This window comes from Aquarana catesbeiana, linkage group LG01, assembly GCF_042186555.1.
Source record: "Aquarana catesbeiana isolate 2022-GZ linkage group LG01, ASM4218655v1, whole genome shotgun sequence".
Lineage (NCBI taxonomy): Eukaryota > Metazoa > Chordata > Amphibia > Anura > Ranidae > Aquarana > Aquarana catesbeiana.
Window position 1 is genome coordinate 501,726,246 of NC_133324.1, and position 18,043 is coordinate 501,744,288.

An 18,043-nucleotide genomic window follows, 5' to 3' on the forward strand; every position below is an offset into this window, starting at 1 on the left:
TATATGTAATGTCACTATTTACAGTGAAAATCCTAATCTAGTGAACACATTTTTACAGGTGTATATTGAAAAAAATGAAAGATGAAAAATAAAAAATAAAAATAAAAATAAACCAAATGAAATCAAAAACACCAAATTAAATACAATACCTAAAGTGACTCAGTACTGACACTACTAGAAAATCATATGTGTCAATCCTATTACAATCAACGAGTGTATAACATTAAACCAATAACATAATGTACATATTAAACATTGACTAAGTGACTATTATACAATAATTATAGTCCGTGACAAGTGCACACATATGTGAAAAAAGTCCGTGATAATGATTAAATAAAAATCAACTGTGCCACAACAAGTCCTTATTGTTCCTGAAGTTTAATTGAACCTTCCACCACACCTATGTGTTCAGTGCTCCCTCTCCCAATAGACAGTCTCTCACCCGCTCTCTATGCCTCCACTTTCGTAAGAGGCTATCAAGCATAAGAGTATCCAGGCTACCAGTAGGGGTTAAGTGTATTCCATCCAGGGATTCGTTCCATATGCAAATGAAAAAGAACTCCCAATAGTGTAATAACGTAAAAACTTTTAATATCGCACACTTCAAATGATCCACTCACATTGTGTAAACACTATAAAAGCACAGCAAAAAATCCACGGCAATCTGTACACTGTAATATCAACACAGCAACCTGGACAAGCTTTCCTATGGGGTATGCGGTCACGGCGGACCTTGCCACAGCTGACGTGTAAGGAGTCTCTCTCACCCTCTCCTTGCCCGCTCGTCCAATGGTCCCACCGTCTCCCCTAATAAGCGAACCACAGAGCTTGCTTCCTTCTGTCACTAAGTATATGGTGTTTAACCTTCACTCGGCCACGCCCCCGACATGTTTCGCTACACCTGTAGCTTATTCATGGGATAGGCCGCTCAAAGCATCAATCTCCCTTTATACCTCCTCTTCTCTCCACTTAACTAGGGAACTCACAGTGCGCGTGCGCATCCTGTGTATCCCGCGCCTGCGCAGTCAGAGTGTCCCCGTGAGCGCAAACCCCAGCTGATCACGGCTGCCGGTCCGTTTATTTATGCAGCGGTATCAGACTGTTGGCATCCCTCTGCTTCGTCACCATTATTTATGGCAATCCCGCAGAGCGGTAACTCATCTACCAACATTATGATATCCTGACATGTTTCACAAAGCACTCTATACGCTTAATACATAATAGCATGCAAGTGTGTTTTACCACATATGTTATATAAAAGGATGCAGAAACTCTCCAATCAGGTTATTACTAACACAACCCATTGGTGTAAAAAACTGAGTGTCCGCACAAAAAAGACCTAAAAGAAGCATACAAAATAATATAATAAACTGAAAAAATATATATATAAAAATATATAAAAATGGAAAAATGGACATGGCTGGACCAGAATTACCTTATATAAGCTAAAATCAGACTTCTCTAATCTAGTATTTGGTAAGTCTAAAAACATTAGTATTAATCATATGCGAATAATGGTAATTTTTTAAAATTAAAAAAAAAAATATAAAAAATATACATAAAAATAGAAAAAATACTACATTCCTCCATTTAATCAAACCCTCACTCCAAATAGTCACATATCTGTACCCTTTGGTTCCTATGTGCAAAAAGCAATTCCTAGCTTATCCGTTATCATTACTTATCGTTGCTATAGCAGCTATGTCAATTATACTAACTATCATTCAAACACTATAAAACATTAAAATCCATATATGGAACATTAAAAGCAAAATTCATTATATGGGAAAATATTAAGCTACATATTAATACAGAATCAGTGCTTCAATTATACTGAGGGATTTTATACTCTTCTTCTGTCATACCTGAGAGGGTTTGCTTAGTCAACTAAAAATCATTGATGAAGCAATTGAGGTCTAGTTCAATGTTAAGCCCCCTCGGGGTAAGACTTTTAAAAAGGAATATCCATTCCGTTTCTCTGCGTGACAAGTCCCTTACTCTGTTAGAGCCCCTCCAGGAGGGATATACCACATCAATGCCACAAAATTGTAGCAGGGATGGGTCCTGTTGGTGTTTCTCCCTAAAATGCATAGATGCACTGTGGTACTTGTATCCATTTTTAATGTTGGTCAAGTGCTCGCTAATGCGGATCTTCAATTGTCTTTTCGTTCTGCCAACATAATACAAGCCACAGGGGCACCACATAAGGTAAACAACATGTGTGGTGGTGCATGTACTAAATTCTTTAATCTCGAACCTATCCCCTTCTCTATTGGTGACACTGGTAAAGCCTCTATTACTAACCTTCACTGTCTTACAACAGACACACTTCCTGCAACAGAAAAAACCACTAAAGTTGAAGGACAAGGACCTTGGATTTGGTGGATCCAGGATCTTTTTCACTATTTGGTCTCCTATGCTCGGGGCCCTCCTATATATGAATCTCGGTTGGGCTGATAGAATTCCTCCCAAGTGTTTGTCTTTACAGAGGATGTACCAATATTTTCTGAAGATGTTTTCAATCTCTTTGTACTGGCAATGGAACCCGGATATAAAACTTAATTGATGTTGGGTATCCCCTCTTTGTACTTCTTTTTCCTTCAGACACTGTTCTCTAGGAATTTCAACTATTTCTTGTGTGATTTTGGTTAGTATATCTTCCTTATATCCCTTCTGAATGAATTTCTCCTTCAGAATGTCCGATTGGGTCAAGAAATTTTCCTTTAAGGTGCAATTCCGACGGATCCGCAATAGTTGGCCCTTCGGGATATTTTTTATCCATGATGGATGATGTCCACTGGCCACAGACAGATAGCTATTGCGGTCCGTCGGTTTGAAATACACCTTGGTTTTTAGCGTACCATTCACTTTCTCTATAGTGACATCTAGAAAATGAATTGATTTCTCACTAATTTGGTATTCCAATTTAATATTGTTTGTGTTCCTGTTTAGTTGTTCCAGAAATGTTTCCAAAGATACCTTGGATCCCTCCCATATTAACAAGATATCATCAATGAACCTACGATAGAAGATCATTTGGGGTCTATTGATTTTAAACACGCGCCTATCCTCCCATTCAGACATAAGGATGGCAAGATATGCCCCCAGCCTCGCCAACCTGTTTATGTCTGAATGGGAGGATAGGCGCGTGTTTAACATCAATAGACCCCAAATGATCTTCTATCGTAGGTTCATTGATGATATCTTGTTTATATGGGAGGGATCCAAGGTATCTTTGGAAACATTTCTGGAACAACTAAACAGGAACACAAACAATATTAAATTGGAATACCAAATTAGTGAGAAATCAATTAATTTTCTAGATGTCACTATAGAGAAAGTGAATGGTACGCTAAAAACCAAGGTGTATTTCAAACCGACGGACCGCAATAGCTATCTGTCTGTGGCCAGTGGACATCATCCATCATGGATAAAAAATATCCCGAAGGGCCAACTATTGCGGATCCGTCGGAATTGCACCTTAAAGGAAGATTTCCTGACCCAATCGGACATTCTGAAGGAGAAATTCATTCAGAAGGGATATAAGGAAGATATACTAACCAAAATCACACAAGAAATAGCTGAAATTCCTAGAGAACAGTGTCTGAAGGAAAAAGAAGTACAAAGAGGGGATACCCAACATCAATTAAGTTTTAAGTTTTATATCCGGGTTCCATTGCCAGTACAAAGAGATTGAAAACATCTTCAGAAAATATTGGTACATCCTCTGTAAAGACAAACACTTGGGAGGAATTCCATCAGCCCAACCGAGATTCATATATAGGAGGGCCCCGAGCATAGGAGACCAAATAGTGAAAAAGATCCTGGATCCACCAAATCCAAGGTCCCTGTCCTTCAACTTTAGTGTTTTTTTCTGTTGCAGGAAGTGTGTCTGTTGTAAGACAGTGAAGGTTAGTAATAGAGGCGTTACCAGTGTCACCAATAGAGAAGGGGATAGGTTCGAGATTAAAGAATTTAGTACATGCACCACCACACATGTTGTTTACCTTATGTGGTGCCCCTGTGGCTTGTATTATGTTGGCAGAACGAAAAGACAATTGAAGATCCGCATTAGCGAGCACTTGACCAACATTAAAAATGGATACAAGTACCACAGTGTATCTATGCATTTTAGGGAGAAACACCAACAGGACCCATCCCTGCTACAATTTTGTGGCATTGATGTGGTATATCCCTCCTGGAGGGGCTCTAACAGAGTAAGGGACTTGTCACGCAGAGAAACGGAATGGATATTCCTTTTTAAAAGTCTTACCTCGAGGGGGCTTAACATTGAACTAGACCTCAATTGCTTCATCAATGATTTTTAGTTGACTAAGCAAACCCTCTCAGGTATGACAGAAGAAGAGTATAAAATCCCTCAGTATAATTGAAGCACTGATTCTGTATTAATATGTAGCTTAATATTTTCCCATATAATGAATTTTGCTTTTAATGTTCCATATATGGATTTTAATGTTTTATAGTGTTTGAATGATAGTTAGTATAATTGACATAGCTGCTATAGCAACGATAAGTAATGATAACGGATAAGCTAGGAATTGCTTTTTGCACATAGGAACCAAAGGGTACAGATATGTGACTATTTGGAGTGAGGGTTTAATTAAATGGAGGAATGTAGTATTTTTTCTATTTTTATGTATATTTTTTATATTTTTTTTTAATTTTAAAAAATTACCATTATTCGCATATGATTAATACTAATGTTTTTAGACTTACCAAATACTAGATTAGATTAGAGAAGTCTGATTTTAGCTTATATAAGGTAATTCTGGTCCAGCCATGTCCATTTTTATATATATATTTTTTCAGTTTATTATATTATTTTGTATGCTTCTTTTAGGTCTTTTTTGTGCGGACACTCAGTTTTTTACACCAATGGGTTGTGTTAGTAATAACCTGATTGGAGAGTTTCTGCATCCTTTTATTTAACATATGTGGTAAAACACACTTGCATGCTATTATGTATTAAGCGTATAGAGTGCTTTGTGAAACATGTCAGGATATCATAATGTTGGTAGATGAGTTACCGCTCTGCGGGATTGCCATAAATAATGGTGACGAAGCAGAGGGATGCCAACAGTCTGATACCGCTGCATAAATAAACGGACCGGCAGCCGTGATCAGCTGGGGTTTGCGCTCACGGGGACACTCTGACTGCGCAGGCGCGGGATACACAGGATGCGCACGCGCACTGTGAGTTCCCTAGTTAAGTGGAGAGAAGAGGAGGTATAAAGGGAGATTGATGCTTTGAGCGGCCTATCCCATGAATAAGCTACAGGTGTAGCGAAACATGTCGGGGGCGTGGCCGAGCAAAGGTTAAACACCATATACTTAGTGACAGAAGGAAGCAAGCTCTGTGGTTCGCTTATTAGGGGAGACGGTGGGACCATTGGACGAGCGGGCAAGGAGAGGGTGAGAGAGACTCCTTACACGTCAGCTGTGGCAAGGTCCGCCGTGACCGCATACCCCATAGGAAAGCTTGTCCAGGTTGCTGTGTTGATATTACAGTGTACAGATTGCCGTGGATTTTTTGCTGTGCTTTTATAGTGTTTACACAATGTGAGTGGATCTTTTGAAGTGTAATTTGAAGTGTGCGATATTAAAAGTTTTTACGTTATTACACTATTGGGAGTTCTTTTTCATTTGCATATGGAACGAATCCCTGGATGGAATACACTTAACCCCTACTGGTAGCCTGGATACTCTTATGCTTGATAGCCTCTTACGAAAGTGGAGGCATAGAGAGCGGGTGAGAGACTGTCTATTGGGAGAGGGAGCACCGAACACATAGGTGTGGTGGAAGGTTCAATTAAACTTCAGGAACAATAAGGACTTGTTGTGGCACAGTTGATTTTTATTTAATCATTATCACGGACTTTTTTCACATATGTGTGCACTTGTCACGGACTATAATTATTGTATAATAGTCACTTAGTCAATGTTTAATATGTACATTATGTTATTGGTTTAATGTTATACACTCGTTGATTGTAATAGGATTGACACATATGATTTTCTAGTAGTGTCAGCACTGAGTCACTTTAGGTATTGTATTTAATTTGGTGTTTTTGATTTCATTTGGTTTATTTTTATTTTTCATCTTTCATTTTTTTCAATATACACCTGTAAAAATGTGTTCACTAGATTAGGATTTTCACTGTAAATAGTGACATTACATATAGTGTATTTGGGATAGCGCCACATTTTTAACTCTTCACGTGGGGTGTAGTGCACCATTGTCACGTCACAAGATTTGAAAATATTGAAAATTGACTTAGCCAAATGGGAAATTGTTGGCCTAACAGTGACTAATTCTTAACAGATGCCGTTACAGTGACTGTTCTGATGTATTCAAGCATTCTTAGCTGCTCACAATTGCTGGCAGTGGAGATTCGTCCATTCACTCTGTTATCGTGGATGGGGCAATCAACTCACTTTCTTTCGTTCAGTCCACAGACTGAACGAGAAAAAAAAGTTAAGCCATCTGTGGCCAGCTTTGGACTGTAAGGCGGTCCTATTTCCTGTATAATCTCTGCGTTGATAACAGGCACAAAAACTGCTATATGAACAATTTGCATGTGCTCTCATCAGAAGGAAGGGGAGATATAAATACAGTGGGGATGGAAAGTATTCTGACCCCCTTACATTTTTCCCTCTTCGTTATATTGCAGCCATTTGCTAAAATCATTTAAGTTCATTTTTTCCTCATTAATGTACACACAGCACCCCATACTGACAGAAACACAGAATTGTTGATATTTTTGCAGATTTATTAAAAAAGAAAAAAACGGAAATATCACATGGTCCTAAGTATTCAGACCCTTTGCTGTGACACTCATATTTAACTCAGGTGCTGTCCATTTCTTCTGATCATCCTTGAGATGGTTCTACACCTTCATTTGAGTCCAGCTGTGTTTGATTATACTGAATGGACTTGATTAGGAAAGCCACACACCTGTCTATATAAGACCTTACAGCTCACGGTGCATGTCAGAGCAGTTGAGAATCATGAGGTCAAAGGAACTGCCTGAAGAGCTCAGAGACAGAATTGTGGCAAGGCACAGATCTGGCCAACGTTACAAAAACATTTCTGCTGCACTTAAGGTTCCTAAGAGCACAGTGGGCTCTATAATCCTTAAATGGAAGACGTTTGGGACGACCAGAACCCTTCCTAGAGCTGGCCGTCCGGCCAAACTGAGCTATTGGGGGAGAAGAGCCTTGGTGAGAGAGGTAGAGAAGAACCCAAAGATCACTGTGGCTGAGCTCTACAGATGCAGTCGGGAGATGGGAGAAAGTTGTAGAAAGTCAATCATCACTGCAGCCCTCTACCCATCGGGGCTTTATGGCAAAGTGGCCCGACGGAAGCCTTTCCTCAGTGCAAGACACATGAAAGCCCGCATGGAGTTTGCTAAAAAACACCTGAAGGACTCCAAGATGGTGAGAAATAAGATTCTCTGGTTTGATGAGACCAATATAGAACTTTTTGGCCCTAATTCTAAGCGATATGTGTGGAGAAAACCAGGCACTGATCATCACCTGTCCAATACAGTCCCAACAGTGAAGCATGGTGGTGGCAGCATCATGCTGTGGGGGTGTTTTTCAGCTGCAGGGACAGGACGACTGGTTGCAATCGAGGGAAAGATGAATGCGGCCAAATACAGGAATATCCTGGACGAAAACCTTCTCCAGAGTGCTCAGACCTCAGACTGGGCCGAAGGTTTACCTTCCAACAAGACAATGACCCTAAGCACACAGCTAAAATAACGAAGGAGTGGCTTCACAACAACTCCGTGACTGTACTTGAGGGGCCCAGCCAGAGCCCTGACTTAAACCCAATTTGGAGAGACCTAAAAATGGCTGTCCACCAACATTTACCATCCAACCTGACAGGACTGGAGAGGATCCCCAAATCCAGGTGTGAAAAACTTGTTGCATCTTTCCCAAAAAGACTCATGGCTGTATTAGATCAAAAGGGTGCTTCTACTAAATACTGAGCAAAGGGTCTGAATACTTAGGACCATGTGATATTTCAGTTTTTCTTTTTTAATGAACCTGCAAAAATGTCAACAATTCTGTGTTTTTCTGTCAATATGGGGTGCTGTGTGTACATTAATGAGAAAAAAAAAATGAACTTAAATGATTTTAGCAAATGGCTGCATAATAACAGAGAGTGAAAAATTTAAGGGGTTCTGAATACTTTCGTCCCCACTGTATATTAACTAACCTTCTCCCCCCAACATGTGTTTTTTGACAATTTAGTGCAGTGGTTTAAGATGGAGAGAAGCCCACAAACAATAAACAGACCTTGTATGAAGTACATTTTGCTGCATGAAAATACATTTCAAGTAGTAATCCCAACAACCACTATGTGGCTTGTTCAAATCTACAAGCAGGGCAAGTAGCCATCTGTGAGTTACTGTGTGCCTAGCTGTTAAACGAATATACGTACAAATGCTTGTATCATGTTTTGTACACTTCTAGTGTGTGAAAGAAAATCAGAGACTAGTACAAAATATTTGGTAAGTTACAGAAACATATAAACAAATAGTCATTTCATATTTACTCACCTTCAGGGTTAAATATGTCAACAGCAAGGTTTGCGATTCATAAATATCCATCATGTCTATTGGTACACTACTTACCTGTTAATGAAAAGAAGCATTATTCAAAAGTGGATTTTATCAGCCAACAATAAAAAAATAAATACCTGAATGTCCATTGTAATCCCATAAACTTGGTAAGCGTATACAGTATATAGCAACACAGCACTACAAAAATGCAACAGTGGTAAAAAACAAAACAAAATGTGCTTGACGCTAGGCTCACACTGTAGCGGGTCTGGAAATGCGTGTAAATCGCATGCATTCCCTGACCAGCAGGCAAAACTCATTGCTCTTCAGCAGATGCAATTCTAAATGGCACCCCCACGCATCAGAAAAATAGGATTTTTAAAACAGCTTACCTGTAAAATCCTTTTCTTGGAGTACATCATAGGACACAGAGCCTCAAGTAATTACTTGGTGGGTTATGGGCCTACCTTCAGGTGTTGACACTGGTATAACCAATACAGGAAGTTGACTCCCCTATATAACCCCTCCTCCTTCCAGGAGTCCTCAGTTTTTGTAGCCAAGCAATATAAGCAATATACTCTCACCCCATAAAAGAGAGGGGCGGGAGCTCTGTGTCCTATGATGTACTCCAAGAAAAAGATTTTACAGGTAAGCTGTTTTAAAAATCCTATTTTCTTTATCGTACATCATAGGACACAGAGCCTCAAGTAATTACTTGGTGGGACGTCCCATAGCAATGCTACTTGACGGGAGGGGGAGACAACCCGTAGGGCACCCCCAGACCTTGAGGAATTATACTGCTGCTTGCAGCACACTGCGCCCGAATGCGATATCCTCATTCCATTTTACATCTACTTGATAAAATTTTGTAAATGTATGCACTGAAGACCAAGTTGCGGCCTTGCAGATCTGAGACATGGAGGCCTGGTGATGCACTGCCCAAGAAACACCAACCGCTCTGGTAGAGTGCGCCTTAACTTGAAAAGGGGGAATCTTTCCCTTTAAATCATAAGTTTGAATTATAACTTGCCGAATCCACTTAGCCACAGTGGATTTTGACGCTGCCTGTCCTTTTTTAGGACCCTCTGGCAGAATAAATAAGACGTCAGTCTTACAAATCTGAGCAGTTTTCTTTAAATAGATCTTCACTGCTCTCACCACATCAAGACAACGTAGTGATTGTTCTTCCTTGGAATATGGTTTTGGAAAAAACGATGGCAGGACAATATCTTCATTCAGATGAAAGCCTGAAACCACTTTTGGCAAAAAGCCTGGACGAGGGCGTAACACCACTCTGTCCTCATAAATAATCAAATATGGCTCTTTACAGGAAAGAGCAGCCAATTCTGAAACCCTCCTTGCTGAGGATATAGCGACCAAAAATATCAGCTTCCTAGTCAGAAGGACTAAGGGAACATGCTGTAATGGTTCGAATGGCAGTTTTTGTAACACTGACAAAACTAAATTCAAGTCCCAAGAGCTTAAGGGTGATTTAACTGGCGGATTAATCCGCATCACTTCTTGCATGAAACCCCGGACTAAAGAATGCGTAGCAAGTGGTCTTTGAAATAAAATTGATAAGGCTGAGACTTGGCCCTTAATAGTACTCAGGGCCAACTTCATCTCTACGCCTACTTGTAGAAAGGCAAGAATTCTGCCTCTAATATATCTCCGAGGGTGCCCACCCTTGGATTCACACCAGGAAACATAAGCTTTCCAGACTCTATAATATATAGCTCTAGAAGCTGACTTCCTAGTATTAATTAAAGTAGAAATAACTGCCCTGGAAAGCCCACGTCTTTTCAGAATGTGGGTCTAAATAGCCAGGCCGTTAAATTTAGCATTCGTAAAGTAGGATGGAATATCGGCCCCTGTGAGAGCAGGTCTGGCCTTAGTGGAAGGGACCACAGACCCTCCACTGCCATCTTTACGACCTCTGCATACCATGACCTTCTGGGCCATGCTGGTGCTGCCAGAATTACCGTTTTTCTTTCCAGCTTGATCCTGCAAAGAAGTCAAGGCAGCAACTGAATAGGGGGAAATGCACAGATCAGTAAAAGCTGATCCCACAGTATCATCAACGCATCTGTTCTGCATGCGAATGGATCCTTTGTTGTGGACACAAAGTTGATTAACTCTATGTTGCACTGGATGCTAGAAGATCTACATCCGGAGTCCGCCATCCTTGACAAACAGCCCGGAACATGTCGGGGTGAATAGACCATTCCCCTGGGAATAATCTGCTGGCGGCACATGTAGTGCGCATGCCAATTCTCTATTCCTGGAATGAAGACTGCCGATGGGAACGGAATATTTCTTTCTGCCCAAGTTAGAATATGGTTCACTTCTCTCTGCACTGAGAGATTCTTGGTGCCCCTTTTGGTGATTGATATAGGCCACAGCCATGGCACTGACGGATTGGATCCTGTCGGGACAATCCCTTAACCTGGAAATCCAGGCTTTTAGAGCCAGACGCACTGCCCGAATCTCTAGGATGTTGATTGGCAAGGCTCTTTCGGTTCTTGAACACTGTCCTTGGACAGTTGTCTTCTCTGTCATTACCACTTTCCAGAAATGTGGTTTGAAGTATTTACCCTTTAGGACATTCTTTAGTAACTACCAATTGAGGCTTTGGGACACCCTTGGGGACAGCCGCATTGGCAAGTCCAAAGCTTAGATCGTTTTGTTCCAAGAAAATATAATACTGTTTTGCAACAGTCTCGAATGGAACTGGGCAAAGGGAACTGCTTCAAATGAAGGAAGCCACCATCCTTTCTAACAACCTCATGCAAAGGTGAATGGAGGGACCTCCTTTTGACCTGACCATCTGCACCAACTCTTTTATAGGAGTGGTGTTTTTTTTTTTTTTCCTGGGCAAGAAGACCCTTTTTCTGGGCTGTATCTATGATTAGACCCAAATACTGCAGCCCTTTTTTAGTGATTTTAATGGAGACTTTACTAGGTTGAGAATGCAACCCAGACCTTTCCAGGTAACTGGTTGTAATGCCTACACCTTACTCCATTAGCAATAGATCGTCTAGGTATGCCAAGACTGTTTAAGCCCTGTGCCCTTGACCTGGCTACAGGTGGGGCTAGCACCTTTGTGAACACTCGAGGTGCTGTAGCTAGCCCGAAGAGCAAGGCTATAAACTGAAATGCTGCTGTTCTACTTCGAACCGCAGAAACCTTTGGTGAGAGAGAAATATATGGACATGCAGATATGCATCCCTGATGCCGATAGGCGCCAGAAGTTCTCCTTGCAGGATAGAAATTACTGACTTGATCGACTGTATACATGATCGCATCTTCAATCATGTATACAGGGGCTGAATATTTTCTCCTCTTAGGCTCAGTTTCCACTATTGCAACCCCAAAGTTGCGTGATTTTACTGTGATCCTTTGCCGCCGAGAATACGTCGGGGCGCGATTTTGATGCGACAGAAAACAATGCCTGTGTATTCTAGAGGTTTATGGACCTCAAGTGGCATCAAAGTGGTACCAAAGTACCTGCCATGTCAGGTATCTCCGGAGAGGATGACAGTGTGGAGGCATGACTGGAGTTCCCAGCGCCTGGGGGTGGAATCCTTAGTACCTTTGTGCTAGCAGATGTAGCTAAGCTGCAGGAGCCCACAGACTATAATGTCAGTTCAAAATGCACTTTGGGGCACGTGCCAACAGGAAGCCATCATCTATAGAAAGTCCTGTCTTCATGACCACGTGTGCTGGGGTGCAAGATTGGACAATGAATAGAGGAAAGCATAGGCTGGGGTGACTGTGGGTAGGTTTTACTTCTAAAAATAAAAACCTTCCTTAACCGCTTCAATACCGGGCCTATTCTGGCACTTCTCTACTTCATGTAAAAATCATAATTTTTTTGCTAGAAAATTACTCAGAACCCCCAAACATTATATTTATAACATTTATATTTTAGCAGACAACCTAGGGAATAAAATGGCGGTCATTGCAACTTTTTATCTCACACGGTATTTGCGCAATAATTTTTCAAACGCCTTTTTTTGGGGAAAAAAAAACGGTTTCATGAATTAAAAAATAACAAAACAGTAAAGTCAGCCCAATTTTTTTGTATAATGTGAAAGACGATGTTACGCCGAGTAGATACCTAACATGTCACGCTTTAAAATTGCGCACAATCATGGAATGGCGCCAAACTTCATTACTTAAAAATCTCCATAGGCGACGCTTTAAAATTTTTTACAGGTTACCAGTTTAGAGTTACAGAGGAGGTCTAGTGCTAGAATTGTTGCACACGCCCTAACGCACGCGGCGATACCTCACATGTGTGGTTTGAGCGGCGTTTACATATGTGGGCGGGACTTACCTGTGCATTCGCTTCTGAGCGCGAGCTACTGGGGACAGGGGCATTTTTTTTTTTATTATTTTAATTTTTTTTTTACTTCATTTTTTTTATTTTTACACTTTTTTTAACATTTTTTTTTTTTATTACTTTTATTCCTATTACAAGGAATATAAACATCCCTTGTAATAGGAATCTATGTGGCAGGTCCTCTATATGGAGAGATGTGGGGTCAATAAAACCCCACATCTCTCCTCTAGGCTGGAAAGCATGAGATCGGAAAAAAAAATTCACCGATCTCATGCTGACAGCCGCGATCACGGCTTCGGTTATTTCCGGGTACATCTCTATGACCGTGGGAGGCCCGGGCGCGTCGTTATGATGTCACGCCCGGGCCTCCCACGGTCATAGAGATGACTGGTGACCATCTGTTCACTCTATCGTCAACATCCGGCGCCGGCTGATTCATTCTCCGGGCCCCCGATGGCACGGGAGAGCCCGGAGAAGCACCGGATGGCGGCGGGAGCGTCCCCTCCCATCGCCTATAAGAACGATCAAGCGGCGGCACTGCCACTATGATCGATCTTATCGTGCACAGAATCGGCGGCTGAAAAGAATGATATCTGAATGATGCATCTAGCTGCAAGCATCATTCAGATATCACCCCACAAAGTAGAGGACGTCATTTTACTATAGGCGAGTATTGAAGTGGTTAACTGTGCAATGAGGAGGTCAAAGTTGGAAGGGAGGAAAGATAATGGAATTGCTTTATACGGAAGTCGTGTGTGTATCTGGCTGTACAGTGGGGAAATCTGCATGTGTGGCCAGCAGTAAATCATAAAGCGTAACTAAACTCATCAATATAACATATTTAAAAAAAAGTTACATTCCTGGAATGTCAAGATTGCTAATGATTGCTGCATTTTGCATTCAAAAGCTGCAATATTCAGATGCATGAATTACAGAAGGCTTTCTTTTAAAGCTTTTACCTGTAAAATGTACAGATCTCAATAGGACAGGCTGTATCAGAGCAGGTTCAAACAGCCTGAAGATAGTCATCTGAGTTTGACCTCACCAAAAGCATTTTAAAGAATAAGTGTACCTTTGCACTTACCCAAGAGCATATAGTTCACTGTGCTCTTAATCATCGCTATTGTCTTTGTCCAGTGAGTTGACTTATGAAGCAGTATTGCTAAAACAAGAAATAGCTAAATAGTCTTATCAAATGGAAGGAGGTATGTGTAGCACAAGAATGACTGGACAAAGTTACAAATCCTTTGGTAGTTTAAACAGTAAACATGATTAAAGTGGAACGTTAGCTAGAAAAGTCCTGCTAGATGACTTCAGGCTGGCCCCTTTTGCAGGTACAGTTGCATTAAAAAACATGAAAAATAAGTGCCTAGCTCCAAGCCCAGGTGGCCTCACCCCGGCCTATTACAAGGCCTTTTTTGAGGTATTGTCTCCTTACTCAACGCCATTACAGGGGGCCATGCCGCTGGACATCTTGCGGGCCTATATCTCTCTGATCCCCAAGGAGGGGAAAGATCTAAGTGTGGGAAATTATTTGCACAGTTTCTGGCAAACAAGCTACTCCCCCACATCCCGTGTTTAATTCATAGAGATCAGGTGGGATTTGTACCTCTGCGTGAACCATGACAATACGATTCGGGTTGTAAATTTTATCCATATTGCCAGAACCACTCATCATCCCCTTCTCTTGCTGTCTACAGATGCAGAGAAGGCTTTTGATAGGGTCAATTGGTAGTTCCTGCGTGCCACCCTGGAGCATTTTGGGTTGGTGTCATCCAGCTCGATCTTCTCCCTCTATCCTTATCCCTTTGCTATCAAGGTTAATCAGACGAGGTCTGACTTTTTCACAAATGGTACCTGCCAGAGTTGCCTTCTGTCCCCCTTAATCTTTATTCTTTTCCCTGGAACCTTTTCTCTGCACTGCAAGGGCGGACCCCGACATTGCAGGCTACAAGGCGGCGTCTGGTCTCCATAAGGTGGCTGCCTTTGCAGACGATATTTTTCCTAACGGACCCTGTATTGTCCCTGCCACAATTGCTTCAATCGCTGTGCACGTATAGTGCCCTCGCTTACTTCAAACTAACTTGTCCAAGTCCTCTGCTCTTAATACTTAGGTGGATCGGGCCATGATCGCCTTTGTCCATCCTTCTCCTTCCATTGGACGGGCGACTATTATCTAATTGGGAATTAATGTTACTCCAGACCCTTCTTCCCTCAATACGGCCAATTTTGATCCACTGTTGACCCGATTGCGTACTGATTTATTCCATTGGCATGCGCTCACTTTAACCAGGTTTTGCCGTTGCAGGGCCCTTAAGATGACAATTTTGCCCAGGATACTGCAGGCCCTTTCTATCCAGTTACCTCTTGTTTTCTTCAAATGTGTCAACTCCCTCTTTCAGGAGTTTGTATGGTCCCACCGGAAACCTCACATTCAGCTCCAACCTTCCCAAATGCCAGGGTGGAGTTGGCCTCCCAGATATACGGGCCTACTAAAAAGTGGCGCATCTCACCAGGGCTGATAGATTGGCATTGTCATGCCGATGCAAAATATTGGGTGGCTGAGATGGAGGACTCATGCGGAACTGCGAAGAGCTGGCCATGTATCACTCTTTCATTGCCGAAGGATCTCAGTGATCATCCCACTCTTGGTAGCACATTGAGGTCTCCAGAAACACCTTTCTCAGCTCTTCGGTCTCGCCGTTACCTTCTCCCATAATCACTATTCTGGATAACTCAGAATTTGAGCGGGCCTTTCGGAATTCCCAGTGTCAATGCTTGGCATCCAGTTGTCTCCACCTCTGGGACTTCCTGAAGCCTGATGGTAAGCTCCCTTCCTCTGCCCTGGTCACCGCCTCAGAACCCCCATTCGATTTCTGGAGTGGTCTCCAGCTCCAACATTTCCTTCGTAAATGCTCTCCTGGTATTTTCCGCCAACTCATGGAATTGGAGACCATCTGTGGACTTCACCCCTGGCTTTCTCTCTAAATGGTAATCTGATTTGGCCATGCAATTCACCGATTTACAGAGAAAAAAGACTTTGCCCAGAAGTTCAGGAGACCAATGCACCTTTGTCTATTTTTATAGGGTTTTTTCACTATTTTGCACTTTATGCGATTCTTTTCATTTTATGCAATTTTTTTCACTTTATTCGATTATTTTCAATTTTTTTTTGTGATTTCTTTTACTCTTATGCACTTTTAGAGTAGTATTGGACTTAAGCATTCATATTGGATCTTTTTTGCACTTTATACAATTTTATTCATTATATGCAACTTTTTTCACTTTATGCGATTTTTAAAAAATTTTTTGTTTTTTGTGTTTTTTTTTCATCTTTATGCACTTTTAGATTATTATTGGACTTATGCACTCTTATTGGATTCTTTTAGCACTTTGATTTTGTTAGTGTATTGATGTCACACCGAAGAATTATCATTATTTTTATGTTTAATCACGTTATTTATGATCTTTTCATGCACTTCAGTTAGCGCCACATATCTTTTATAATCACAACTCTGTATTGCTTCCTTCCTTAAGTATCAGATACCTGCTGGTGATGTGGTGCTGGACAGGGTACAATGCTACATATTTTTTGGGACTGCCCAAAAATTACACAGTTTTGGCAAGCAGTGGCCGAGAGTGTTAAACACCTGACATGTTGACCTGGCAGGGAAACCCGCAGCATGTTTGCTGCATCTCACAGAATGACCCATGAACAAAATACAAGGTTTCCCTTACAATTCACTTACTGAAAGCGGCAAAGGCTTGTATCCCTTTATGCTGGAGGTCTGTGAATCCACCTACAAAGTCTCTCTGGTTTTCCAAAATGAATTAACTCACAGACAGAGGACCTCACGGCTACCCTACATAACAGGTAGGAGATCTTTCATGACACATGGAGGCTGTGGCAACCCCTCCCATACCCTTTATGAAATTTGGCGATATATTCCTTGCAGTTTCAGTAGTTACCCAGCCATTATACTTTGTCAATTTGATTGTAGCCCTGCCTTGGTCATTTTGGCCTCCGGGGCCTCTCTGAAGACCCCGGTCTTTATATTAAAACATAGTTACTTTCTTATACTGCACCTCATTTGTACATGTTGGAGGCTCTCACCTGCCACCTCTTTCTGAGACTGTCATGTTTTTTGTCACCTGATTTGCGGATTGACATTTCTTTGGTTCTCATTGATGCTGTGCAGACCTTATTGTATTACCACTAATTTTTATAAGTCGGTCTATTCATGTGACCTTTTATGCACTAGTTTTGCACGTTTGATGCAACTTTGTTTAATAAAGGAATTGCAAAAAAAATAAAAATAAGTGCCTATACTGTTTAAAATCCAGTAATACGCCATCTCACCCTGCTCTGAACATGCTCAGTTGGCTCCCTCTTTTTTAGTCACTGTCGACTTTATAGAGGCCGATCTTCAGACAGCCTTAAAGCGGAATTAATCCCCCCTCCCATCCTTTACAACAAAGTTAGCTGCTTCTGCTTGATCTGCAACTGCCATGGTGCTACACATGTGATCAGTTCTGATACCAGACATTTGATGGTTTGACAGTTTGTTTAAGAACACAAATGTGACGTTTAGCAATCCCGACATTCCAAGAATGTAACTGTTTTTTAAATTCTTTAAATTGATTGGTTTAGTTCCACTTTATGATTTATTACTGTTCAGGGGCTCTGGGATTCAGCAAAATGGCAGCCTCCAGCAAGAAGAAACAGGAGCAATGCTGTAGGCAATTTACAGCACACACAAATTTTGGTAGCATAATTATTAATGTGGAATGTATGTTCCTTACTAAAGAACATTTTTTTTTATCAAGTTGTTCTGGGTAAAGTTCTGCTTTAACCACTTATGGACCAGCCGCCGTCATTATACGTTGGTAGTTTGACGTGGAATACCGTTGTTATGGCAGCAGATAGCTGCCATAACCCCGGTATCCTCTTGAACGGCGCACGGTCCGCTTTCAGATAAAAGTGATCTCTGTGGCAGATTCGCCGCAAGATCACTTTTAAATCGGCATCGGGAGAGGTACCCCCCTCCCGGAGTGCTCCGATCGTCTCTGACGCTTACCGGAGCAGTCGGTAGCCCCGGAGACG

General features: G+C 41.5%; 1 protein-coding gene across 1 annotated transcript in view; it reads right to left on the reverse strand.

Annotated features, from left to right (window-relative positions):
• Positions 1-18,043, reverse strand: part of HAUS8 (HAUS augmin like complex subunit 8) — a 123,371-nt gene that overhangs the window by 32,756 nt on the left and 72,572 nt on the right. Inside the window, exon 7 of the mRNA XM_073593026.1 lies at positions 8,592-8,666. Within this exon, the coding sequence (XP_073449127.1) occupies positions 8,592-8,666 (75 nt within the window). The remainder of the gene's footprint in view (positions 1-8,591; positions 8,667-18,043) is intronic.